Source organism: Cyclopterus lumpus, chromosome 18, assembly GCF_009769545.1.
Source record: "Cyclopterus lumpus isolate fCycLum1 chromosome 18, fCycLum1.pri, whole genome shotgun sequence".
Lineage (NCBI taxonomy): Eukaryota > Metazoa > Chordata > Actinopteri > Perciformes > Cyclopteridae > Cyclopterus > Cyclopterus lumpus.
Window position 1 is genome coordinate 12,454,506 of NC_046983.1, and position 27,846 is coordinate 12,482,351.

At 41.4% G+C, this 27,846-nt stretch overlaps 1 protein-coding gene, 1 long non-coding RNA gene and 5 other non-coding genes across 7 annotated transcripts; 1 reads left to right on the plus strand and 6 right to left on the minus strand.

Moving 5' to 3' along the window:
* Window positions 1-203: 203 nt before the first annotated feature.
* Window positions 204-2,012, plus strand: arl2 (ADP-ribosylation factor-like 2). Its single transcript, XM_034557387.1, has 5 exons — window positions 204-413; window positions 700-810; window positions 1,132-1,294; window positions 1,404-1,484; window positions 1,599-2,012. The coding sequence occupies exons 1-5, from the start codon at window positions 349-351 to the stop codon at window positions 1,731-1,733; spliced, it is 555 nt and encodes a 184-aa protein (XP_034413278.1). The 5' UTR covers window positions 204-348; the 3' UTR covers window positions 1,734-2,012.
* A 670-nt stretch (window positions 2,013-2,682) lies between these two features.
* On the minus strand, window positions 2,683-2,754 carry LOC117748241. Its single transcript, XR_004611566.1, has one exon. It is a non-coding gene; the product is annotated as a small nucleolar RNA SNORD31 (small nucleolar RNA).
* An 809-nt stretch (window positions 2,755-3,563) lies between these two features.
* On the minus strand, window positions 3,564-3,637 carry LOC117748242. Its single transcript, XR_004611567.1, has one exon. It is a non-coding gene; the product is annotated as a small nucleolar RNA SNORD31 (small nucleolar RNA).
* Window positions 3,638-4,200: 563 nt separating this feature from the next.
* LOC117748243 lies at window positions 4,201-4,326 on the minus strand. The gene has a single exon (XR_004611568.1). It is a non-coding gene; the product is annotated as a small nucleolar RNA SNORD22 (small nucleolar RNA).
* Window positions 4,327-4,522: 196 nt separating this feature from the next.
* LOC117748229 lies at window positions 4,523-4,592 on the minus strand. The gene has a single exon (XR_004611554.1). It is a non-coding gene; the product is annotated as a small nucleolar RNA SNORD30 (small nucleolar RNA).
* A 251-nt stretch (window positions 4,593-4,843) lies between these two features.
* Window positions 4,844-4,905, minus strand: LOC117748221. The gene has a single exon (XR_004611547.1). It is a non-coding gene; the product is annotated as a small nucleolar RNA SNORD29 (small nucleolar RNA).
* Window positions 4,906-11,481: 6,576 nt separating this feature from the next.
* Window positions 11,482-15,420, minus strand: LOC117747895. Its single transcript, XR_004611496.1, has 3 exons — window positions 15,348-15,420; window positions 12,560-12,735; window positions 11,482-11,529 (listed from the first exon to the last, which is right to left on the minus strand). It is a non-coding gene; the product is annotated as an uncharacterized LOC117747895 (long non-coding RNA).
* Window positions 15,421-27,846: the final 12,426 nt, after the last annotated feature.

Here is a 27,846-nt window from a genome sequence, read left to right on the forward strand (position 1 = left end):
ATTGCAAAAACGTTTTGACAAGCAGAAAATTCCGAGATTGCCTGAGTCAAATATGTAATTCCCACAACAGACACACGGGGGCACCAAACGAATACAAACGCGCAGTGTCACACCTTAAAGACAACAAACCAATAAACCAGCTAGGAAAGTCTCCATCGACCAATCAGCGTTCGCTCCTTACAAAACGGTCCAATCGGGGGCTGCCTGGGGCGGGATGAGTATTGCAGCCTCTTCCTGGTACGCCATGCTCTTTGTTGATGCTAAATATCTTTCATACACAATAATACATCAGTCAAAGTCGCCGTTCTATCATCTATTGAAACCGCAGGTCAGCGCTGCACCGCCGCGATGGGTTTGCTGACGATTTTAAAGAAGATGAAGCAGAAGGAGCGCGAGATGCGGCTGCTGATGTTGTATCCTGTTGGTAACGGCTACTAGCTCAGCTGGAAACAAAGTAGTATTCATGTGCCAACGTTACTTAAACTTCGTCTGCGTAACGTGAATATAGTATATTTATATATATATATCTCGGTAGTGTACTGGTGAGGTTTGTTTTGCGCGTCGTGTGCTGTATCATGTCACGTTTCCTCAGTAGCTCTGACGCCCTTTTAATTGGATGAGACACAATAACGTCTTAATTAAGTGAACAGGGACGTTTAAAGGCGTGTGCGTGTTCCTTCTTTAACCTGGCTCGTGCAGAGGTCTGGACAACGCGGGGAAGACGACCATCCTGAAGAAGTTTAATGGAGAAGACGTCAGCACCATCTCCCCGACGCTGGGCTTCAACATCAAAACACTGGAGCACAGAGGGTAACACACATACACACACACACACACACCTAAAATAACATAGAAAATGACACTTTATTTCTTCCACAGACTTTGTGAAAAAAAGGCTGTAGCTTGAATAGATGTGTTCCGTGTTGGCCTTCATTCACTCAAAACATAGAACTTATGAGTCAGAATAGATACGTGACCTACACACAGCATCCATCTCTAAAGTCAAATATGCCCGACAGCCAACTCAATCAAACCTCAAAGAGCAAGCCCGGAGCCATGATCAGGATGTGGTATCCCAGTCTTCCTCCACACCCCTCATGTCCTCTTCTCTCTCTCTCTCGTGTTTTCTAGGTTCAAATTGAATATTTGGGATGTAGGAGGTCAGAAGTCACTGCGCTCCTACTGGAGGAACTACTTTGAGAGCACAGACGGGCTGGTGTGGGTGGTGGACAGCGCAGACAGACTCAGACTGGAGGACTGCAGACAGGAGCTCAGTGCACTGTTAATGGAGGAGGTACACACACTAAAATTCTGGCGTAGTTTGAGGCAGAAATCCATGATGCTGTTTACTTATTTGATTCCTACATCAATCTCTAGTTGAGTTTGCCCTTTGCTCCATGCAGAGGTTAGCTGGCGCAACGCTGCTGGTGTTTGCCAACAAACAGGATTTGCCAGGAGCCCTGTCGAAAGAGGCCATACGAGAGGTACGGTTCACCCCGTTACAGGGATATTACTTTACGTAGTGATTACTCATCACTGTTGCTGCTATAAATGTGTCAGATTATGAAGAAATTGCACATCAATGTGTTTTCTTGCAGGCGCTGGCCCTGAATGAGATCAAAAGTCATCACTGGTGCATCATCGGCTGCAGCGCAGTCACAGGAGACAACTTGTTAGCTGGAGTGGACTGGCTGTTGGATGATATCGCTGCAAGGATCTTCACCACCGACTGACATTCAGCCTCTTTGTTGGACCACGCTGATCGAAATAGAGCTCAAATGTCTTTGTTCCATCAGCGGTTTGTCACCAGACAAGGGTCCAACCTGGTTTATATATATACACACACACACACACACACACACACACACATTTGTATTATATATTGACAGTTGAATGATGTAGATAGGAAACTGAACACACTGAAACCTAAATTAAGTTTGTTTAGTCTGCAATGCCAGACATTAACCTTGTTCTTACACATTTAATGCTGATTGAATAAAAAGTGAAAGCTGCAGTGAATGGGCTAATTTCTAGAGTACATCCACGAATGTGTTAACTCATGAAAATAAGTTTAGCCCAGTCAGATTTGTTTAGGGGACATCTTTAGCTGGTCCATTTCATCCCGTGTCACGAGTTCTAAAACGCTTTTTCAGATTTACAGCACCTTTTATGGCAACTGCCAAACTCAAATCACATGGTTGCACAAATCTCACATCAGTCCTGTATCAGATATGTACTATTAATGTCAACGTTGGTTTAGGTCATCTTTGAAAATGCAGTTAGATGAAATATTCCAGTGTGGAGCATTTACTTCATAGCTCCAGATTTTATTTAAAGGATTATGCTTTGCTGCAAGAAAGTTACTATAAACAGACCATAAATACAGGTCATAGAGTTTTAGATTGTCACAACCATTTTATAACTTTACACTTGGATCTTGTTTTGGATTAACAAATCACACATGCTGTATTGAGCAAACTTTTATTTGACATTTTTTCCCCAGTTACTGCAAAATATACATCCAAGTAAAGGAAGCATAAAACAAATTAACCAAACTATTCAACGCACAAACAAAATCACGTCTCCTGCAGCAGGCGTCAAAGTTCTGTCCGGACAACTGCAAAGGAGGACAACATGTTAGAAACAAGCCGCATAAACTTAAACCACAACCGTAAAGTCATATTTTGATCAGAGAGGTACCAATCAGTCATGAATTTTCAGACTGGGGCGGTAATAAGAAACATCACTTCTAGATGAAAATATTAAAGCTCAAGTATTAATTTCTTACCATATCAGTTGCAGTAGATCCATCTGGAGTCTGATGAGAACATAAACACAAGACACTTCTTAAAATGGGCACGCAACACAAAAGCATTTAGTCTTGCGAGCATGGCGGATACCAGTCACATTTTAAAAAGTCACTTTCATTTAAATGATTTGATCATTATTCAGAAATTAGTTCAATGCAGCGTTACTTGGCCACCAACATCTCTGGAAATTAGATCTACAATAAGAGTACATGGACTACTCAATCACAACAAATACACTTCCAACCTCAATACTTGAACCACATTATGACTGTTATACAAAAGACAGAATCGTAAGATTTAGCTTCTGGGATTAGATCAGAAGATATTATCAGTCATGTCCTCACAGCCAGCACTCCATCAGAACACCAGCAGGTCACTTTACACCTTAAGGGTTATCAGTGCCGTACAGGGTCAACAGGAGGGGCGGCTGACAGGATGAAGCACATTCATCATGTCCACAATCCCAGAAACTCTAGTTAGTTAATCCAGGTCCAATAATAATGTGAGACAACTTCTTATTTCTAGTTGGATCAGCGGGTAACCAGTCATAAATTATCAGACTGGGGTGGTAATAAAGTAACTCATCACTACTCATGTTTAACATATTTGAAACTTCAAGATCTCAAAATTAAACCACATTTACCTGCAGTGTCCTGTTCCCCACACTGAAGAGGTCGGCACCAAACCTGTAACCAGTGAAAAGGGTGAGTCAATACAGTTTGATTTATGTGAACGACTACATTACTACATCTAGTGAGATCAGAGGTGTACCAATCAGTCATGAATTCTCAGACTGGGGCAGTAATAAATAACTCATCACTTCTAGAGACGGAGCAGCGTGTAAGAGAGATTGTAGCTGACTGTACTCTCCGAAGAGTACCAGGTAAAAAGAGTCAAGATATGAAAAAGACCCATCCACTACTAATGTGAAAGGTGTATTTCAATTTACAAGTCAAAGTCATCCCGATGACCTCGTACTCTGTTCCGGCTAGAGGTTGACGTCTAAGAAAAAATAAATTTGTCATTAAGTTCACCTTCCTGTTGGAGCACAGAAGTTAGGAACGGGATCATCTCATGTTCTGTCATAAACCCAGATAACAAACAAGCCAAATATTCAGAACTCTTCAGGGATCCGGAGATTAATAGTTGAGTCCTTGTGGTGGTCTAGAGTCAAACATACCGTGGCCATCTTGCATCCAGAGCGATGCTCGTCAGGCAGCTCCGTCCTAACGGCTGAAGACAAGGAAATGTTTAGGCCACCTTACAGATTTCTTTAAGCGTCATCTAAAGAGATTCATTTAGATTTTTAATTAAAGCGCGCAGGTCAGACACGTTTGTTCATATTCTAAACATTAAAAACACATTTATTTTAGTCAGTTTAAGTTAAGCTTCCTTTCAGACTGTTGGCAACCCCAACGTTTTTCCCCTTATCGCCAAGGTAACACCAGTGGGTTCACCTTTTCAGGTTCTGGCATTGAACCAAGGCGTAAGACGTGTGTGGATGTCATCATGAAGGACACTTAGTGATAGTTCTAGTTTTAAAGCAGATGGTGTCATCAGCACTGATCACCAAGTAAACACCTGAAGGCCTCACTCACCTGGACAAAGACCTTTGTTGTTAAGATGGCAGCATCTTCCAAAGCCAGGCACCTGCAACAGACTACAGTCAGATCCGAGCACTAAAGACAAAACTATCCACGGTTGACCTTCTCTGATGTCAGTTATTCGATTTCTCAACATTAGTTCAGACGAACGAGATTCCAAATATATCTCATCATTTTCAGCAGGTCAGGGAATAAAGACCATTGGCCTCTAACGTGCATTTATATATCTTACCTTCAACGAGAGCCGCCACAATCATGCCAAAGCAGTCAATGAATCATCTGTTGGCAAAGGATGAAAGTAATTTACTGCACAAGAGCTATAACTACATATACTATTATTGAGTGGTATGGATGAGAAAAATAATCCGATGCGACAACTCAAAAAACAGTCAAGTTAAGGCGTTAAACTGGCATTAGCATTAAAACGCAGTTTCTCAGAAGTTCGTGTCGTTTCACATTGGTTCAAAGTGAGCTAAGATTCATCATTGAAACTGCATTATGACGACACGTACATGTTATGTTAGTGAGAGGGGGGGGCAATACTTACCATGACTCAGTGAATTTCTTCAAGGCTCTGCAAGAGAAATAAGCACTTCAGCAGAGTCCAACAATAACTACATATATAATAATCATGTTGTGGTTCTAATGTTTGATCAGTGCTTTGGTGACAAACTGCCATGTGACATTAGTCGTCCAGTGGTTTGATGGGTTTTACCCCATTTCATCCTTTCAAACACTCAGAAACAGCCTTCCCTTTACTGATAATGACGTTGCACTCAAAACATTTATGCTCTGCACAAAAGGCATTTCATCATTTGACTTACATGATGGCTTCCAGGTGACGTCCTTCCTCAGACAATGGTAAAACACCCACCTACCAAAGAACCATCGTGGTGTAAGTCACATGCTTAGCAAAGAACAACGTTATCAATTCAACAAGGAGTAATCAGATTGAAGGCTGACATCACTATCATCAGGCATATGCTTGTCTTCAATTGTAATCATCACATTTATCCCCCAACACTAGGCAACTCAACAAAGCCCATGTTTTACTCACCATTGTTCACTTTGCAGGTTGCAGTGCAGAACACCCTGAAGAGAAAGATCCCAGTTAGCCTTAAACTAAGACGTAAAGCTGAGCCTCTGCATCGTCATGGCTGGATCAGATTCATAACCTAGCATCACAAAAATCAGGCATATGCTTGTCTTATAAATCAATTATGGTCTGTATAATTTGACAGTTCATTCTCAGTCTCGCACCTGCCAAAGTCCTTCATTCCGCCTCATTGTCTTTGATCAGCCATGAGCACCTGGAGGACAACAGGTCAGAGTTGGACTTAACAAAATGTCATTGTTTGCCATGTTGTACGAAAACAGGTTCTCAGAATCTGGTAAAGGTGTTTCTTCAAAAGCTGATTCAGTAACTTCAAAGATTCATCACTGCAGCACTCGTGCGCCTGACAGCCAGAGTCAGTGGATACGGAGCTAAAACATTAGAGACTTTACAAAAAAAACTTTAATTACCTCGTGTAGAGGTCACCACATTATTCTCACACCTCAAGGGGAGACAAACGATGTGCATGAGTTTTAAGACGACTTCACACGTGCACACTAATACGATTCGTTGCACACTACTCAGAATTTGAGATGAAGTTTCCACAAATATTTTCAGTGAGAGAGTTCAAATAGCACATCACTGTAGCACGAGGCGCTTGGTTGTGTCGAGCCAGTTAAAACACACACACACACACACACACACACACACACACACACATCATGTCCGAACGAGCCACGTGCTGAAGATAAATTACCTTTGCAGCGAGCGGTTTCTGGAGGTCTCGACCTCATCTGAGAACCAAAGAGTACATTGCTTCAGCATGGCGACACGTTAGCTAGGGGGCTAACTTCCTCTGGTCGGCTAACACGTGACACGAGCCCGGAGGAAAGAATTATATAAATATCGAGTGTCTCACATCAGAATAATTAAGTGCAGCCACAGTCACTCAGTTCAGGTTCGTTCGAGATGAGCCAGTCCAGCGAAGACTCGATTGGCGCGCAATGCATGCCGGTTAGATTTCTGTCCAATTTGATACGCTCATTAACATTTGAACAATGTTGAGAGTTATTGTGAACACGTTTAATAAAGTTTGACTGACTGACTGTTTTGTTTCGCTTAATAGAGGACTGCATTGGTCCGGAATATTCAGACCAAATGTCAGATATTTGATTGATTAATATTTAGCTCTTATAGCTTCATAATTAATGAACTGAGCCGAAATTCTCACCTTGTATTATGGTACAAAGGATGTTAACATGTTGAGTGCATTGAGATGGGGGAAATTATACTGACTGACCAATGGCACAATCCTCACAGGACTTATAATTAACTTTAAAATGAATTAGCTTACATTTTAATTCAAGTTTTACATAAGAACAGGGAGATGACTCGCTTTATTTTGAATACATTGGTGCTTTAAGTATCTGTTGAAGATAAAACCAAAAGATATTGTCCCAAGCCTTTTTATGATCCTTTCATTCATCCGAAAATAGTTTAATGTGGAAAAAAACAACCAAGGTCAACACTATAAAGGGGTCAGAATGACTACGAGCCGGCCTGAGGTGTGACATATCTTGCTCTACTTGCTATGGTGGTCAATCTGCCACTGGACCAGAGTTCTTGCATAGCTACTGGATAATAACATTACTATTCTGGAAGAGCCAGGCCTTCAATATCCAGAGGCTTGTAAATGTGTCGTTTTGCAATACAATCTACTTTCAAGGAAAAGAAATGGAAGGCAGCAAACTGATTGATTGACAACATTTATTTCTGCAAACAGACTAACATTTTACCACCACAGTGTCTTCATCAGAGTCAAACAGGAAGTGTACTTTGAATAGCCAGATTAAGGAAGCAAGTGAATTTACGGCACTCATTTAAAACCACACACTACCAGGTCTTTTTGCATTAGCTGCTGTTCATTGTTGCTGTTCATTGACATTTAAATAAAGATGCCCTGGAATTAAAAGATGACAGCGACAAGCCTGGTGGCAATTAGCAGCTGGCTGAGTTCAAATGCTTTGAGATTCTTGATCTGGGAAGTGGAGATGCGCTCCACACTTTTTGGGTGGTGTTACAACTCCGGGGGTGAAGCCTTCTCTTGGACACAGCTCTGTTCTCAACATTTACTTCGGGGGTGGCTTGAAATTCCTCTCTTTGCTTTTGGCAAATGTATAAACACACCAAAAGAGATCAGGGAACGTTGACATCAGATCAACTTTGGCCGTGTCCTCGGCACTGCAAACAGAAAGATACAATTGTATGACAAAAATCCCTGAAAGTCATCCACAATCTAATCATTGAGTTCCAACATTTTGACTTGTGACCCCTTGAACAAATGTAATGTTAACCTGTAATGTTATGAGTCTTATTGTGTTTACAGGAAGAAGTTGTTTGAGATAAGAAGTATGGTTATGCATTTACAGAGTTCAGGAGGACAGCGAAGGTCTCATGACCTGTGTAGCTGTAACACCTGTCAATCATCCTAGCTGCCTATGGGGGTGGGGGCAGCATGAGCGTACTTGTGATTGGCAGAGCGAGTGAGGTGGGCTGTTGTCTCGTAGCTTTGCTCACCAAGGGTCGCTACAGGAAGAACCAACTCTAACGTCACTTCATCTTTTATCAGCACTGTCTGCACCATGCAGGGAGCGCAGAGGAGAGACCGAACTACCGACACTTGTGGTCAGTGGAGAATACCGACAACTACCGCGTTACAGAAATGCAGATAAGAGCAATACTCTTCTAATAGCGTGCATATATCACCACTTACGATATGTTTTCATTAATTGATGGTGTATTCCATATTGACAGATGCAGCATACCCTATCAAACTTCCTTTGTTTTTTAAATGAATGGTGGATGCCACTGATTGTCGCGAGCATTACAGTCAGTACGAATAACACGTACGAGCAGCTGATCTGGTCCAAGAGCCCCTAAAATCCTTGATCTCTCCTTAAAGAGTAAGTGTCTTCACCGAAAACGTTGCCAATTGAGCTTTTATGACATTAATGATCTGCTGCGGTATAAATAACAAGTGTTTACACACTGAAAACACTGATGAATTACAGGGAGAACATTATTAGATTCAACAACATTGCATGAAAACAAAGCGTGTTTAATTTTCCATCCAGTTTGTCTTTCTGTGTTCAACAGAGCGGTCCCCTTATAAAACACATGAATGTAAAAACTATTTAGTTTTTACCCGAAACTATCTCATTTGTATCCTTAGCATGAGTATGGCAGATTATGTCATGTTTACAACAACACTGACATGTATGATAAAAAGTAATAGTACTAATAAAATAAAATATATATTGGACAAATATGAGAAAATAATTAAAACGTCTCTCTTTGCGTCTTACGTGACTAAGCACGTGACCAGGCCCTTCAGTAATTGCCATAGCAACGACCCGCCGAGGCTATAAAAATAGTCGAACGTTGATATTCGTCCCTTTTGCATTTTGACTTCGACACGAGCTTAAACCCTCTTGTTGACCCAAACTGTAAAGCTAACCCTTTGATATTTTGACTGCTAGCTAAAAGCTACTCTTGAATCTCTTTGGATAACAACTACTGACTTCCCTCTATCGCGGACCCCCGACAAGCCGGAGAATGGACGACAACTGGCTGCTGCAACAGCTGCTGCACAACCTTCGGGGTAAGTTTTATATTTATTTTAGCATTTTTCTTATTGATTCATCCCTTAAAACCGTTTAAAGCGTTCTCAGTTGAGAAATTGGTGAAACCTTTTGAGTTTAAAGTGCACTATGTTTGATATTACTGTTAAACGGTGAAGCCTCTTGTGTGTTGGTGCCTTCGTGGCACTAAGCTAGCTAGCTAGTTATTACTAGTTAGCTACATTATTTGAGTGCCGGAATGTCTTAAAAGTCGCGGGATATCTGTGGTATGCGTTAACAATTACTGTAGAGGTTTAAAAACACTGTTATTGTATTTAGAGGTCATCAAATATGACATATTTGACCTTGAAATGTCTAAAAAAAGATGGCGCCTGAGCGGCTTGTCATTGAGTTCTAATTCTTAATTCTGAAATATAATCATGCGACAAGTGACGTCATCGCACCAGGTGTGTTAGAGTCGCACATAATTGCGAAAATGATTTGATTTGTTTTGACTGTTGAAACGTGACTTATTGAACAAACATCTGCTCCTTTTACTTCATTTTATTCCATAAACTATTTCTTTAACATGTAACCTTTGCTAACAGAGGCAAAGCTGCACTATGTTTGATATTACTGTTAAACGGTGAAGCCTCTTGGTGCCTTCGTGACACATGTAGTCCTAGTTAGTTTATAGATATGCTGTCGTTTTTAAAATGTAACCTTTGATTATTGCTCAATGTAATCCAGAAATATATCATGTCATGAGGAGTCCTGTTTAAATGTTTCCCTGCAGCTATCGGCGACTTCCCTGGAGGTCCTCAGGACGGCCCCCCTGAACCCATCCGAATCGACTACGGAGGTAAAATCAGAGCAAGGCACAATTAAAGGTTTATATAGGGGGACAGTGAGAAGATATGAAACATTGTTTAGTCTGGAAGGTGTGGCTCACCAGTCTAAACAGTTGGTTAATTGAGCTGATAACTGATTGATTAGCAGCTGGAATCTGAATCCATTTGTGCTCAATGTAATCCAGAAATATTTCATGTCATGAGGAATCCTGTTTAAATGTTTCCCTGCAGGTGGCGACTTCGCTGGAGTTCCTCAGCGCGGCCCCCCTGAACCCATACGAATCGACTACGGAGGTAAAATCAGAGCAAGGCACAATTAAAGGTTTATATAGGGGGACAGTGAGAAGATATGAAACATTGTTTAGTCTGGAAGGTGTGGCTCACGAGTCTAAACAGTTGGTTAGTTGAGCTGCTAACTGATTGATTAGCAGCTGGAATCTGAATCCATTATTGCTCAATGTAATCCAGAAATATTTCATGTCATGAGGAATCCTTAAATGTTTCCCTGCAGGTGGCGACTTCGCTGGAGTTCCTGCACAGCTTGGCCCCCATGACGCCATCAGGTATGTCCCTGAAGGTAATGTCATGCAAGATGAGTTACACAATGCGCTTTTGGGTTTGTTTTTTTCCTTGCCTAACTTTGATTCAGATTTGGACGACCGCCTCCGACTCGCCCGACTCCGACTGGCCCGGTCCCGTGTCCGAATCGCCCGACTCCGACTCATCCGACTCCCTCGACTGAGGCTGGCCAGCTTCCAACGGGCCCGACTGCGAACGCTCCGCAGGTAAGTAATCAGGTAAGTTATACAGTTGTCATTTTAAACTTACACTTACATTACTGTTTAAAGTACTGTTTTCCGTTTGTCTTTATTTTATATTGTATATTCTACTGTAAATGTAATGTTTTAATTCTTGCACTGTGTTGATTGTTGTTGATTGTTTAATGTTATTGTCCAATGTTGCACCACCCACCATGACAAATTCCTGTAGTTATCAGTAGATGGATAGATAGATAGATAGTTAGATACTTTATTCATCCACAGGGGGACATTTAGTTGTAGAAGCAGCAAGCAAGGTTACAGAGTAAACATAAAATATTAATATCAAGTATGAAAAAATGCACACTATATACAATACAATGCAAGGTTTATTGATGTTCAATTTGAGGAGGATCTGGCCAGAGGTGATTATATTATAAAGTCTTATAGAAGTTGGCAGGAATATTCTCCTGTATCTGTCCTTGCTTTTTCCTTTCCTGCTGGCCATCCTCCCTTTTGGTGTGGAACGTCCTGTAGAAGCTCCAGTCCCTCAGAAACCAGAAGAGTACCAGGAGGAGCAGGGAAGAGGACTCCTCGCCCGACTCCCCCGACTGCCTTCCCTTGCGTCTGGCGGGGTTGGCTGGTCGGAGTGGTTATTACTAACGTTAAGAAAAGTCTCCAAGTCTTTTATTCAGGTATCGATTGCTGTGACACAAGAAGCAACATCCAGGATCTCCTTGACGACGACGAAGATGACGAGGAGGGAGGACCACAGGACCAGATGAGACGGATGGAGGACTACAGGACCAGATGGAGAGCGGCGGTTGCCTTTCTGTTAGTGGGCGGAGTAAGTAATCCTTCACTATGACTACAGAAGTATCATTAATACGATTCCATCATTGGAGGCCAGATTCAACACACTAATGTAAATGTTGTGTAGTTCAGTTCAAAATAATTAATCTCTTGTGTTTGTGACAGGACCCCCTTGCCCGTCCACCCAAACCCCGACACCACCCGCCCCGCCCGCCAGCCGAGAGGACGAGGGGCGTCCCGTTCCCACCGGCACAGAGGACGTAGTTTGTCTCCGTCTGCTTCTTCTGTGCTGGTGGGTTCAGGAAGCTCCTCACACACACAGGAAGCAGCTGTTTGCATCTGCTCACAAATCCAGAAGAAGATGGAAGCTTCAGGCTGAACAAGATTCATAATTATTCTCAAAGCTTTAAAGTATTTAATTTGTCACATATAATACTGTATCTTCATGTAAACTGTGTACAGTATTTATAATGTTATCTCCTGAAGAGTTGAATGAATAAATGTACCACAAAATCTCAATATGTCTTTTTATTATTAAAAACTACTGGGTCAGCAAACACCACGTTATGATCCTTCATATTGGGTTATAAATCAGAACTTTAATGGTTGATTCTTTTATACACTACAATGTTATAGTTTTTATATTTCCCTTTTGGGTAGTTGATTCATAATAATTAGCGTTAGTTTTTACGCCAGTGCTCTCATTTTTCATCTTCATAACGAGTAAACAATTCCACCAAAAATTATTTTTCTGTTTTGTGTTTTGGCAAAAAGTTGTAGCTTTTTTAAATTGCCACAAAGATATTTTGTCGTACAAAACATGAAACAAATCAAAAACGGCATCAAGTCAACGTGTCATGTCCGTTGGCCACCAGCAATAACAAATACCAACATATATCTTCACTCTAAATAATATATTTATATTATACGTGGATATATATTATATATGTATATGAAAATTATGCTTTTACTACCAAACTCCTCACTGGATGGAGAACATTGAAACCAAACCAATGAACAGACAGCATGGAGGAGGACGTGTCCACGACCTTTGGAGCTCCAGCAGCATGAAAGATGTCCTCTGGAGTCTGAGGACAGGAGACTCTGAGCCGGCATCTCGTCCACCAGCTCCTGAAGAGACGTCTGGAAGCTGCTCGTCTCCCACAGCAGGACAACGGGCTCAGCCTTCTGGACTCTGTAGATAACGTGGCATGTTGGTTCCAACCTGTAGAATGAATCAAATGGAGACTTTAAACGTCCCGTTCATCTTCGGGCCGACGGGCTTTCTGCACAAACAACTCCTGTCTCACATCAAAAAAACAAAAATAAACCGGAGCATGATGACTACAATAATAATGTATTTGACATGAACACTGATTCTGCTGTTGTTGCGCTCGAGGCTTTGACTAGAAACACAATGATCAGAGATGAACATGTGACGTCTTGTTTCTAAATGTGTCAGGTGACCAGGAACCAGGAAGGTTCCACGTTGTCATCACATGACTGACTCTTGAGCTACAAGAGTCAGAAGCATGAAGAGATCCGATCAGTCGTCAAAGAGCAGAAACTAACGGCAACATGAGTCAGTTAAAGACCGCGTAGCAGCTAAAAGGGACGGATCACTTCCTGTAGCTCCTCTTGGATTGATCGACTGATTGATCAATTGTTAATATTACAAACTGTGGAGAGTGTCCTGTGTGTTTCAGAGTTTTGTATGTTTTATAAACTACTGTCTTAACTTCCCTCTGATAATTAAAGTATTAACTGTATACAGTATATACTTATCTTTATAACATATGTTTTTTGCTGCTAGTTTACAGAAAATGATTTAATACTTGGATGATGGATGTCAATCTAAATATATTTTTAGGATGCTAAATTTAGCATTTTATGCATTTAACTGTAAAGACGTTCTTATACAGTATGACCTTTATTTAACCAGGTAAAATCAAGTGAGAACCAATTCTCATTTACAATGATGACCTGGCCAAGAGGCAGTAGCACATTCCACACAAGTGACACAAACAGCACAGATACAATACAGTATGACAAACACATGAGAAAATGGATACAAACAACATAGGTAAATTAATAAACACCATGTACAAAATAAAAAGGCGGATTACTGGATGCTCTTTGTAAAAATAGAAGAGAGAGAGAGAAGTGAGGGGTGGTCAGCAATTAAAATGAATGAAAGGCGTTATGACCAAACACAGTACGGACTTTTGGAATGATGAGCCTGATGAAGTCACTGGATCTTAAACAGCGATCGCTGTCAGAAATGTGTAGAAGATTTGAGAGGTAGCGAGGGGTCATTCCCAAAATGGATTTGTAGACCACGAGCAGCCAGTGTTGTAGCCGCCTGGTATGAAGGGAGGGCCAATCCACCAATCTGTACAGATCACAGTGGTGGGTGGTGGAGGGTGCTGTGAAGGAGGCCATGTTTCGATACAGGAAACCCAGTCTAGCTTTGACTTTAGCCAGAAGGCTATTGATGTGTATGTTAAAGATTTAAGTCAATGAAGTGTATTAGTTGTTTATGTACCAGTTTCTCTATGACTTTGGCCAGACAGGGCAAGATGGAAATCGGCCTGTAGCAGTTTGGGTCAGAGCCAGAGCCTCCTTTAAAGAGGGGGAGAATTGTAGCCGATTTCCAGTCAAGGGGGAAAACAGATCAATGAAATGACAGGTTAAACAGTCTTGTAATAGGGGAAGCAATAATATGGAGCAGTTTTATTTTGGCCTTCACGAAGATGAGGTGGACAAGGAAGTCCTTTATGAAAGTTGTATCTGATCTCACTGAAGAACGGATTATGAATATTAGCCTCCTTGAGACTTTGATGTAACAGCTTTGTACATGTCGATCATTCAAGTGTTTAAGGAGGCCCTCCGTGTTTTGTAAATGTCATTTTGAACCTTATTTGTTGTCAGTACCTGAAAGAAGTGGACAGATGCGGCTCCACTGACCGTGAGCGTCTTTCAGTCACATTTACAAATATATGAACCCAATAGAGTAGCTGAAATCACCATTCAATTGGCAGCTTGCACATTGACTGCAGGTTGTTTTTCATATTTAATGTTAGCATTCTTTACACACACACACACACACACAGGTGTGATGTTCACGGTGAGAATGGCGCCACCTAGCGAGCATAGATATGCATGACACAGGCGAGTAAGCAGACAGCATATAAGGGATACATGTGTGGAAGCGGGCGGAGAATGAAGGCTCGGGAACCTACACCAAGTTGTCGTTCATCTGGTGTTTAACCAGAAACAGAAACACTACAATAGGTAAGGTAGATATATGATTCTACCGATGTATAGCAGCTTGGAGAAAGAGCGCATTTCCTCTTCACCCCCCGTGTGCTTTTCATTTGCCATCGCAATTCATCCCGGGACGGGCCCTGCTTATAACACCGTACAAATGCGGCGTTTACAGCTATTTGTCCCTGTGTTCCTGAACGTGTCACAGGAACGTGGGTGTGGCCAATTACTGGATGCAGAGCACCTGTTCCTGGAGCACCTGGGGGATAAAAGCCCTACTCCAGGATGGCGCTCCCCTCGCTTTGTTCGGCTCATACCTGGTTAGGGCTTTATTGGTTTACACCCCGCACTTCATCATGCTCACGCATTCACATTACAGATGTTACTGACTAACACACTTCACAATTGTACTCTTTCCTTTACTTAACTATATTAAACACCTTTACTTGACTATCATTCACTGTGTCCTTTCCCATATTTGTCATTGCCTCAGAGCCGGTTGTGACAATACTCATTCAATACAAATACAAATAGCCCCTATATACTACTGCAGTGTGTGCATGGCCCTACCTTTACTTGTAAATGAAGTCCATTCGTCTATCCGCCTGAACAAACATCTCCGTGCACTTTGTCCTCCTAATCTTCTTTTAGTTTTAAAAGTGTAGAAGAAGAGCAATGGCAGAACAAGCGTAACCCGTGGGCTCTCACACGCCCCCTTCCTTGAGGAAGAGGTACTGTTAGCCTGCCCTCTGCTTTTTCACTGCGGTTTTGTGTCAATCAGCACGGCTAAATAGGTTCTACACATACGTGACATATACTTAACATGGATAGATATATTCTATGGAAAGAAAGGACTGTGATAAAAATACAAATATTACAGTTGTGACAAACAATGAGAAAGCAAAAGGCATGCGCCTAACCCAGTTTATGAGGGATTGCACAATCTGAGATGAATAGATTAATTGATGTTAACTATGTACTTTTTTGTACAAAACATTGTTTCCTAGAAATTAAGACGTTTCCTTGCAGGCTTAAGTTGGAATAAATAGTTGTACCAACAGGTTTTTCTATTATTACCATAAAGGTGTGTAGAAAATTCAAAAGGAACAGCTGTATTATGTGTTTTAGTCTGTAAAATTGGGAATGGTAAGAAGCCTGATACATTTTAATGTAACATTCAAATAGTAATAGTTGTGAAGACAAAATAGTCCAACTTTTCTTTAAGTAATCAAGTTAAAACAGTAATTGAGAGGGGAGAATTGACCTTCAACTAAGGTTGTGCTATAATCACAAACATCATGAAAACATCTCACAATTTTACACATTTATTTTGATACCCTTACTCACAGCACATGTTGAGACACATTCAATCTGCTTAAAACAAAACCATGTCAGCATGTTATAAAGCTTGCATGTTCCATTATGTTTTCATTTATTTGCAATAACATTTACCTAATGAGCAGACACACTTTTAGACTTCTGAGTTTGTTCAGTTTAAAAATTTAAAAAGGTGGCAAATGACAAAACAAATGTTATAGGATGTGCAAAGACTAGTTTAGGTTGTTGTGGGGCAAACAAGTAGTGGCATTGTAGGCCATGCTTTATGTATCTAAACAAAGAATAACATATAGAAGTAGGTATGTGTTTTGTCATGATTCTTTCAGTGTGTATAAACCTTAATTTGTAAATTAACTAGCAACTACAACTATCTGAATATGTAACAAAATCAAAGTAAAATAGCTCCTTAGAAGGAGAATGGTCAACTAAAATATGTAATATATCATAATATAAAAAGAAAAGGTCCCTTAAAAAAACAACTTCACAACTATTAGGAATCTATTTTAACGTGGTAACGTGACATGATCGTCATGGTAACGTGACATGATCGTCATGGTAACGTGACATGATCGTCATGACAACGTCACATGATCGCCACGGTAACGTGACACGATCGCCATGGTAACGTGACACGATTGTCATGGTAACGTAACGTGACATGATCGTCATGTAACCTGACATGATCGTCATGGTAACGTGATGTGACATGATCGCCACGGTAACGTGACACGATCGCCATGGTAACGTGACACGATCGTCATGGTAACGTGACGTGATCGTCATGGTAACTCCACCAGGAGGCGCCTGAACTTCTCAGCGTCACGGTTGGTGAGCACGAACACATTGTTGGTAACAACATGATCGTCATGGTAACGTGACATGATCGTCATGGTAATGTGACATGATCGTCATGGTAACGTGACATGATCGTCATGTAACCTGACATGACCGTCATGCAACCTGACATGATAGTCATGACAACGTGACATGATCGTCATGGTAACGTGACATGATCGTCATGTTAACGTGACATGTTTGTCATGGTAACGTGACATGATCGTCATGGTAATGTGACATGATCGTCATGGTAACGTGACATGATCGTCATGGTAACGTGACATGATCGTCATGTAACCTGACATGACCGTCGTGCAACCTGACATGATAGTCATGACAACGTGACATGATCGTCATGACAACGTGACATGATCGTCATATAACGTGACATGATTGTCATGGTAACGTGACATGATTGTCATGGTAACGTGACATGATCGTCATGACAACATGACATGATAGGCATGACAACGTGACATGATCGTCATGACAACCTGACATGATTGTCGAGTTTCAAAGTGAGCCGAACATTTTGTGTTTTCACCTTGTTTGGCTCCGGTGCTGCGGTTTGATTTCACATATGCTACCCTTTTGATACCCTTACTCACAGCACAGGTTGAGACACATTCAATCTGCTTAAAACAAAACCTTGTCAGCATGTTATAAAGCTCGCATGTTCCATTATGTTTTCATTTATTTGCAAAAACATTCACTGAAAAGACACACTTTTAGACTTCTGAGTTTGTTAAGTTTAAACATTTAAAAAGGTGGCAAATGACAAAACAAATGTTATAGGATGTGCAAAGACTAGTTTAGGTTGTTGTGGGGCAAACATGTAGTGGCATTGCAGGCCATGCTTTATGTATCTAAACAAAGAATAACATATAGATGTAGGTATGTGTTTTGTCATGATTCTTTCAGTGTGTATAAACCTTAATTTGTAAATTAACTAGCAACTACAACTATCTGAATATGTAACAAAATCAAAGTAAAATAGTTCCTTAGAAGGAGAATGGTCAACTCAAATTTATAACATAATATAAAAAGAAAAGGTCCCTTAAAAAAACAACTTCACAACTATTAGGAATTTATTTTAACGTGGTAACGTGACATGATCGTCATGGTAACGTGACATGATCGTCATGACAACGTGACATGATCGTCATGGTAACATGACATGACTTGATCGTCATGTAACCTGACGTGATTGTCATGGTAACGTAACGTGACATGATCGTCATGTAACCTGACATGATCGTCATGGAAACGTGACATGATCGTCATGGTAACGTGACATGATTGTCATGGTAACGTGACATGATCGTCATGGTAACGTGACATGATCGTCATGGTAACGTGACATGATTGTCATGTAAATGTGACATGATCGTCATGACAACATGACATGATCGTCATGTAAACGTGACATGATCGTCATGGTAACGTGACATGATCGTCATGGTAACATGACATGACTTGATCGTCATGTAACCTGACGTGATTGTCATGGTAACGTAACGTGACATGATCGTCATGTAACCTGACATGATCGTCATGGAAACGTGACATGATCGTCATGGTAACGTGATGTGACATGATCGCCACGGTAACGTGACACGATCGCCATGGTAACGTGACATGATCGTCATGTAACCTGACATGACCGTCATGCAACCTGACATGACAGTCATGACAACGTGACATGATCGTCATGACAACGTGACATGATCGTCATGTAACGTGACATGATCGTCATGGTAACGTGACATGATTGTCATGGTAACGTGACATGATCGTCATGGTAACGTGACATGATTGTCATGTAAATGTGACATGATCGTCATGACAACATGACATGATAGTCATGACAACGTGACATGATCGTCATGACAACCTGACATGATTGTCGAGTTTCAAAGTGAGCCGAACATTTTGTGTTTTCACCTTGTTTGGCTCCGGTGCTGCGGTTTGATTTCACATATGCGCTGGAGTTTTTCGCCCTCTCAAGAGACGTCTGCGGGGAGGGGGACATCAAGATAATGAAGCTCAACCACGTCACATTTGATGAACAATTCAAATTAAAGTTTGGCTTTTAGTGCATGCGCAAGGGAATACAAATTTAGTGAAGTCAAATGAATTGTTCGAGATTCATAAAGCCCCAAAATCAGAGGCATCGCATCGGCACCTTGTACTTCATGAGGTTGGATTTCAGCATGTTCACCTCCTCTTGTAGTTGGCTGAAACGGTCATACAAATACCTACAGTAACAACGATTAAAATAATAAAGCAGGAGAGCCAAAGCACATAGAACAAGGTTGATGAAGCGCAGATTATATGCAAGACATACCAGACTCTAATGATTTTTACTTGAAGACAATCATACATATATATATATATATATATATATATATATATATATATATATATATATATATATATATAGTGAAAATGTATTTATAGTAAAAGAATTTACACAATGTTATACTATCAGTGTAAACCACCCCCCATGATCATCTTGAATAATAGTCAATCTACATTTTGGGGTTATTGGTTTACTTACTTACTTCTATGTCTTGACTTGTGTTTTATACTTATATTTTCTACTTTAACCAGATCATTTTTTTAGACTATATTCCCCCATAAGTATGACTTTTCATCAAAGATGTGTTTACAATCAGTAAAGTATCAGAAAGAGGAAATTGCTGAGTGCAGACACTCTTTTCAGCAATTTAGGAGCACCGCACTGTGCAACCACGTCTACTGTTTTGTGGGCGGCTCCACCAAAGCAGATAGACGTCAGATGCCTTGCTTGGGAATACCTCAGCAAAGTATTGTTTCATCAAATAATAATATCTAATAGAACACCACCAGGTTTTGAAAAAAATAAATAAAACTACTGTATTTTCCACACTATAAGGCGCACTTAAAAGCCTTTAATTTTCTCAAAAAACGAGAGTGTGCCTTATAATCTGGAGCGCCTTATATATGAATTAATTCTGGTTGTGCTTACTGACCTCGAAACGATTTTGTGTGGTACACGGCGCTCTGTCCAAATGTTTTAGTACGACTTTGGTAAACTACAAAGCCGCACCGCTTGCAGCATTATGGTGCGTTCACACAAACGGCTTTATAACTCGCGTCAGTTTATTCTGAGCCCAAAAATAAACTGTGTATGTGTTTAAAAAATCTGAAAAATCACCTGGGATCATATGCCTTTCTAAATGCACTGTACATGTTGGAATATGAATTAAAAAAGTAAAAGGTGTCCACCTGTAGCCCGGCTGTCTCAAGCTGGTGAACTAGATCCTCATGTTCATGGGTGGGGAAATGGTGCGCCCCCACCTCCTCATCCCCAAGCCCCTGTCGAGTAATGTTTTAGTACGACTTTGGTAAACTACAAAGCCGCACCGCTTGCAGCATTATGGTGCGTTCACACCAAACGGCTTTATAACTCGCGTGGCTTATCTCCGTAGCTTGTCTCGGTAAAAACAGTTATAATTTCCTCCATCCACCACGGTCGAAATAACCACTAGTTCTGCTTTATACTTGTTGTGGACATCCCATAAACGTCGGAACATCTAACGCCCTCATGTCTGGGTTCATAACATCACCCGTAGGCTCACACAGCTCGGGGAGTTTCATTGACTCCGCCTCGATAACTTCCATTTCCAGCGCTACCAGAGCAGCAGCAGCCCAACGGGCGGAGCATCTCAACGCTGATTGGCTACTAGCAGAGCAGCAGCAGCCCAACGGGCGGAGCATCTTAACGCTGATTGGCTGCTAACAGAGCAGCAGCAGCCCAACGGGCGGAGCATCTCAACTCTGATTGGCTGCTACCAGAGCAGCAGCAGCCCAACGGGCGATGCATCTCAACGCTGATTGGCTGGCGAGTTGCGAAACTTTTGCAACTCACCTTGGAAGTTTAAATATTTCAACTCTGGGATAAATTGTGCAACGCGCGAAACACGTCTATTGCAACATCCGGCGAATTTCAACCAAACGCGTCTGTGCGTTGACTTTACATGGGATCCAGACGCGCTAAAAATTCGCAACGCGTTTGGTGTAACACCCCTTTACGGCTACCGTAGTCAGGAGCGTCGCGGAGTAATACATACTGTACTTCGCCATAATATTACAGTGTGTGTGTATAAGGACCCCACAATGGTACCTGTCAAGAGACACTTACGACGCAGACTTCAAACTCAAGGCTATCAGTCACGCAGTAGAACATGGGAATAGAGCCGCTGCGAGAGAATTCAACATTAATGAATCAATGGTACGGAAGTGGAGGAAGCAAGAAGATGACCTGCGCCAAGTAAAGAAGACCACACAGAGTTACGCTAACGTTTGATTTAGCGGTATCAGACTGTTTTTTTTACGTGTTACAACTGAACAAGGTTGGGAGTTATTGTGAATACGCTCATTAACGTTTGAACAATGTTGAGAGTTATTGTGAACACGTTTAATAAAGTTTGACTGACTGACTGTTTTGTTTCGCTTAATGCGCCTTATAGGCGGGTGCGCTTTATATATGAAAAAAGATCGAAAATAGACCATTCATTGACAGTGCGCCTTATAATCCAATGCTCCCTATAGTGCGGAAAATACGGTATGTGAACAGGAACTGCACCTGAACTAAAATGCAACTATGTGGAATTGTTTTCCTTGGTCCAGAACAAATTAATAACATGTTTCTACAATAGTTCCCGGACCGCTGAAAAAGTCCCTGTGGGTCCCTCAGGCGAATTGTTGGATGTAGAACAAAGTGGCACGTTTAGGTGAAGCCCTTCGTCATTGTTTCTGACAGGCTGAGCCCAAAAATAAACGGAGGCCTCGGTGTGGATACAGCTCACCGTCACTCCTCTAGCTCTGGGTTGACTCCAGGGGCCGCAGGTCTCCCCTCCATATCCATCTATCATCTGTTCTTGATGGTCACATGACTTAACTGATACCCCAGTTCCCTACGAGGTGGAAACACACACACACACTGGAGCCAAGTGTTTAACGTGTAGATAAGACGCGCAGAGGGAACGGCGTAGACCCTGATAGCTCTCACACTACCAAATGACATCGCAGAGCTGCGCATGTGCAGAGGTAACGTGGAGTCAGGCGTGTAGTCCGGTGTGTGGCTCCACCCGTACCTCATTCCTTATGTAGAGCTACAACTAATGACGAAAGAACCAGACGGTTATTTTCTCACTGAAACGATTGTTTGTTTGGTCTCTGCTCCTCACTCCAGAATCACAATATATGCAGTTTACCTTCACAAAGCAGCACTAGTTTTGTTGACACGTAGAGGGAAATGTGTATGTGGCGCGTGTGTGTGTGTGTGTGTGGGCTGTCTGCCTGACAGAAAAACGCGAGCTCAATATCAATCCGCAGCGCATTTAGCGAGAGAGACTCGTAACGTAAAGCGGCTTCTGTGTGTCGTGCAACAGCCCATCGGGTCTATTGAGCCACGACACCGCAGCTCGCTCCTTATGGACCGGGAGCGACCTGTAGATCAGTCCGTCTCTGCAACAGCTGTTCGCGGTGTTCTTCATCCACGTACCTCGCTGACCAGCCCCTGCCAGTCACTCTCACTCCCTTAATAGAGGACTGCATTGGTCCGGAATATTCAGACCAAATGTCAGACATTTGATTGATTAATATTTAGCTCTTATAGCTTCATAATTAATGAACTGAGCCTAAATTATCACCTTGTATTATGGTACAAAGGATGTTAACATGTTGAGTGCATTGAGATGGGGGGAATTATACTGACTGACCAATGGCACAAACATGACAAGACACATCTTACAACAGTGTATTACTAATATATGATATGAACAATATTAACAAATTTATTGGAATAGGCCTACTCACGTTTTATTTTGCACTATATTCTGAGAATATTAAATATGCCAAATAATTAAAAAAGTAATAAGATGATCCGTATTTCGTAAAGCTGACATATTCTATTATGTTTAGCAGAATTGCAATACCATTCACTTTTTTAAAAATAAAATGTTTACGTTTTTTACTTTTGATGGCCAACCTAAGATTGCAATTTCTGTACCTGGGTTGAACCATATTATGTACATCCGAGAACCATTGACTGAGACACCTCTACCAGAACATTTGGAGTTTAGGTCCAAGTTTGTGATCTAGGGGATCCTCACAGGACTTATAATTAACTTTAAAATGAATTAGCTTACATTTTAATTCAAGTTTTACATAAGAACAGGGAGATGACTCGCTTTATTTTGAGTACATTGGTGCTTTAAGTATCTGTTGAAGATAAAACCAAAAGATATTGTCACAAGCCTTTTTAATATCCTTTCATTCATCCGAAAATAGTTTAATGTGGAAAAAAACATCCAAGGTCAACACTATAAAGGGGTCAGAATAACTACGACCCGGCCTGAGGTGTGACATATCTTGCTCTACTTGCAGGGTCTCTCATGGTGGTCAATCTGCCACTGGACCAGAGTTCTTGCATAGCTACTGGATAATAACATTACTATTCTGGAAGAGCCAGGCCTTCAATATCCAGAGGCTTGTAAATGTGTCGTTTTGCAATACAATCTACTTTCAAGGAAAAGAAATGGAAGGCAGCAAACTGATTGATTGACAACATTTATTTCTGCAAACAGACTAACATTTTACCACCACAGTGTCTTCATCAGAGTCAAACAGGAAGTGTACTTTGAATAGCCAGATTAAGGAAGCAAGTGAATTTACGGCACTCATTTAAAACCACACACTACCAGGTCTTTTTGCATTAGCTGCTGTTCATTGTTGCTGTTCATTGACATTTAAATAAAGATGCCCTGGAATTGAAAGATGGTAGCGACAAGCCTGGTGGCAATTAGCAGCTGGCTGAGTTCAAATGCTTTGAGATTCTTGATCTGGGAAGTGGAGATGCACTCCACACTTTTTGGGTGGTGTTACAACTGCGGGGGTGAAGCCTTCTCTTGGACACAGCTCTGTTCTCAACATTTCCTTCAGGGGTGGCTTGAAATTCCTCTCTTTGCTTTTGGCAAATGTATAAACACACCAAAAGAGATCAGGGAACGTTGACATCAGATCAACTTTGGCCGTGTCCTCGGCACTGCAAACAGAAAGATACAATTGTATGACAAAAATCCCTGAAAGTCATCCACAATCTAATCATTGAGTTCCAACATTTTGACTTGTGACCCCTTGAACAAATGTAGTGTTAACCTGTAATGTTATGAGTCTTATTGTGTTTACAGGATGAAGTTGTTTGAGATAAGAAGTATGGTTATGCATTTACAGAGTTCAGGAGGACAGCGAAGGTCTCATGACCTGTGTAGCTGTAACACCTGTCAATCATCCTAGCTGCCTATGGGGGTGGGGGCAGCATGAGCGTACTTGTGATTGGCAGAGCGAGTGAGGTGGGCTGTTGTCTCGTAGCTTTGCTCACCAAGGGTCGCTACAGGAAGAACCAACTCCAACGTCACTTCATCTTTTATCAGCACTGTCTGCACCATGCAGGGAGCGCAGAGGAGAGACCGAACTACCGACACTTGTGGTCAGTGGAGAATACCGACAACTACAGCGTTACAGAAATGCAGATAAAAGCAATACTCTTCTAATAGCGTGCATATATCACCACTTACGATATGTTTTCATTAATTGATGGTGTATTCCATATTGACAGATGCAGCATACCCTATCAAACTTCCTTTGTTTTTTAAATGAATGGTGGATGCCACTGATTGTCGCGAGCATTACAGTCAGTACGAATAACACGTACGAGCAGCTGATCTGGTCCAAGAGCCCCTAAAATCCTTGATCTCTCCTTAAAGAGTAAGTGTCTTCACCGAAAACGTTGCCAATTGAGCTTTTATGACATTAATGATCTGCTGCGGTATAAATAACAAGTGTTTACACACTGAAAACACTGATGAATTACAGGGAGAACATTATTAGATTCAACAACATTGCATGAAAACAAAGCGTGTTTAATTTTCCATCCAGTTTGTCTTTCTGTGTTCAACAGAGCGGTCCCCTTATAAAACACATGAATGTAAAAACTATTTAGTTTTTACCCGAAACTATCTCATTTGTATCCTTAGCATGAGTATGGCAGATTATGTCATGTTTACAACAACACTGACATGTATGATAAAAAGTAATAGTACTAATAAAATAAAATATATATTGGACAAATATGAGAAAATAATTAAAACGTCTCTCTTTGCGTCTTACGTGACTAAGCACGTGACCAGGCCCTTCAGTAATTGCCATAGCAACGACCCGCCGAGGCTATAAAAATAGTCGAACGTTGATATTCGTCCCTTTTGCATTTTGACTTCGACACGAGCTTAAACCCTCTTGTTGACCCAAACTGTAAAGCTAACCCTTTGATATTTTGACTGCTAGCTAAAAGCTACTCTTGAATCTCTTTGGATAACAACTACTGACTTCCCTCTATCGCGGACCCCCGACAAGCCGGAGAATGGACGACAACTGGCTGCTGCAACAGCTGCTGCACAACCTTCGGGGTAAGTTTTATATTTATTTTAGCATTTTTCTTATTGATTCATCCCTTAAAACCGTTTAAAGCGTTCTCAGTTGAGAAATTGGTGAAACCTTTTGAGTTTAAAGTGCACTATGTTTGATATTACTGTTAAACGGTGAAGCCTCTTGTGTGTTGGTGCCTTCGTGGCACTAAGCTAGCTAGCTAGTTATTACTAGTTAGCTACATTATTTGAGTGCCGGAATGTCTTAAAAGTCGCGGGATATCTGTGGTATGCGTTAACAATTACTGTAGAGGTTTAAAAACACTGTTATGGTATTTAGAGGGCATCAAATATGACATATTTGACCTTGAAATGTCTAAAAAAAGATGGCGCCTGAAGGGCTTGTCATTGAGTTCTAATTCTTAATTCTGAAATATAATCATGCGACAAGTGACGTCATCGCACCAGGTGTGTTAGAGTCGCACATAATTGCGAACATGATTTGATTTGTTTTGACTGTTGAAACGTGACTTATTGAACAAACATCTGCTCCTTTTACTTCATTTTATTCCATAAACTATTTCTTTAACATGTAACCTTTGCTAACAGAGGCAAAGCTGCACTATGTTTGATATTACTGTTAAACGGTGAAGCCTCTTGTGTGTTGGTGCCTTCGTGACACATGTAGTCCTAGTTAGTTTATAGATATGCTGTCGTTTTTAAAATGTAACCTTTGATTATTGCTCAATGTAATCCAGAAATATATCATGTCATGAGGAATCCTGTTTAAATGTTTCCCTGCAGCTATTGGCGACTTCCCTGGAGGTCCTCAGGACGGCCCCCCTGAACCCATCCGAATCGACTACGGAGGTAAAATCAGAGCAAGGCACAATTAAAGGTTTATATAGGGGGACAGTGAGAAGATATGAAACATTGTTTAGTCTGGAAGGTGTGGCTCACCAGTCTAAACAGTTGGTTAATTGAGCTGATAACTGATTGATTAGCAGCTGGAATCTGAATCCATTTGTGCTCAATGTAATCCAGAAATATTTCATGTCATGAGGAATCCTGTTTAAATGTTTCCCTGCAGGTGGCGACTTCGCTGGAGTTCCTCAGCGCGGCCCCCCTGAACCCATCCGAATCGACTACGGAGGTAAAATCAGAGCAAGGCACAATTAAAGGTTTATATAGGGGGACAGTGAGAAGATATGAAACATTGTTTAGTCTGGAAGGTGTGGCTCACGAGTCTAAACAGTTGGTTAGTTGAGCTGCTAACTGATTGATTAGCAGCTGGAATCTGAATCCATTATTGCTCAATGTAATCCAGAAATATTTCATGTCATGAGGAATCCTTAAATGTTTCCCTGCAGGTGGAGACTTCGCTGGAGTTCCTGCACAGCTTGGCCCCCATGACGCCATCAGGTATGTCCCTGAAGGTAATGTCATGCAAGATGAGTTACACAATGCGCTTTTGGGTTTGTTTTTTTCCTTGCCTAACTTTGATTCAGATTTGGACGACCGCCTCCGACTCGCCCGACTCCGACTGGCCCGGTCCCGTGTCCGAATCGCCCGACTCCGACTCATCCGACTCCCTCGACTGAGGCTGGCCAGCTTCCAACGGGCCCGACTGCGAACGCTCCGCAGGTAAGTAATCAGGTAAGTAATCAGGTAAGTTATACAGTTGTCATTTTAAACTTACACTTACATTACTGTTTAAAGTACTGTTTTCCGTTTGTCTTTATTTTATATTGTATATTCTACTGTAAATGTAATGTTTTAATTCTTGCACTGTGTTGATTGTTGTTGATTGTTTAATGTTATTGTCCAATGTTGCACCACCCACCTTGACAAATTCCTGTAGTTATCAGTAGATGGATAGATAGATAGATAGTTAGATACTTTATTCATCCACAGGGGGACATTTAGTTGTAGAAGCAGCAAGCAAGGTTACAGAGTAAACATAAAATATTAATATCAAGTATGAAAAAATGCACACTATATACAATACAATGCAAGGTTTATTGATGTTCAATTTGAGGAGGATCTGGCCAGAGGTGATTATATTATAAAGTCTTATAGAAGTTGGCAGGAATATTCTCCTGTATCTGTCCTTGCTTTTTCCTTTCCTGCTGGCCATCCTCCCTTTTGGTGTGGAACGTCCTGTAGAAGCTCCAGTCCCTCAGAAACCAGAAGAGTACCAGGAGGAGCAGGGAAGAGGACTCCTCGCCCGACTCCCCCGACTGCCTTCCCTTGCGTCTGGCGGGGTTGGCTGGTCGGAGTGGTTATTACTAACGTTAAGAAAAGTCTCCAAGTCTTTTATTCAGGTATCAATTGCTGTGACACAAGAAGCAACATCCAGGATCTCCTTGACGACGACGAAGATGACGAGGAGGGAGGACCACAGGACCAGATGAGATGGATGG

Coding starts and splice junctions, on each gene's coding strand:
- arl2 (XM_034557387.1), top strand. CDS start 349: ATGGGTTTGCTGACGATTTTAAAGAAGATGAAGCAGAAGGAGCGCGAG. Junction 414..699: donor GAGATGCGGCTGCTGATGTT/GTATCCTGTTGG, acceptor TGGCTCGTGCAG/AGGTCTGGACAACGCGGGGA. Junction 811..1,131: donor AAAACACTGGAGCACAGAGG/GTAACACACATA, acceptor CGTGTTTTCTAG/GTTCAAATTGAATATTTGGG.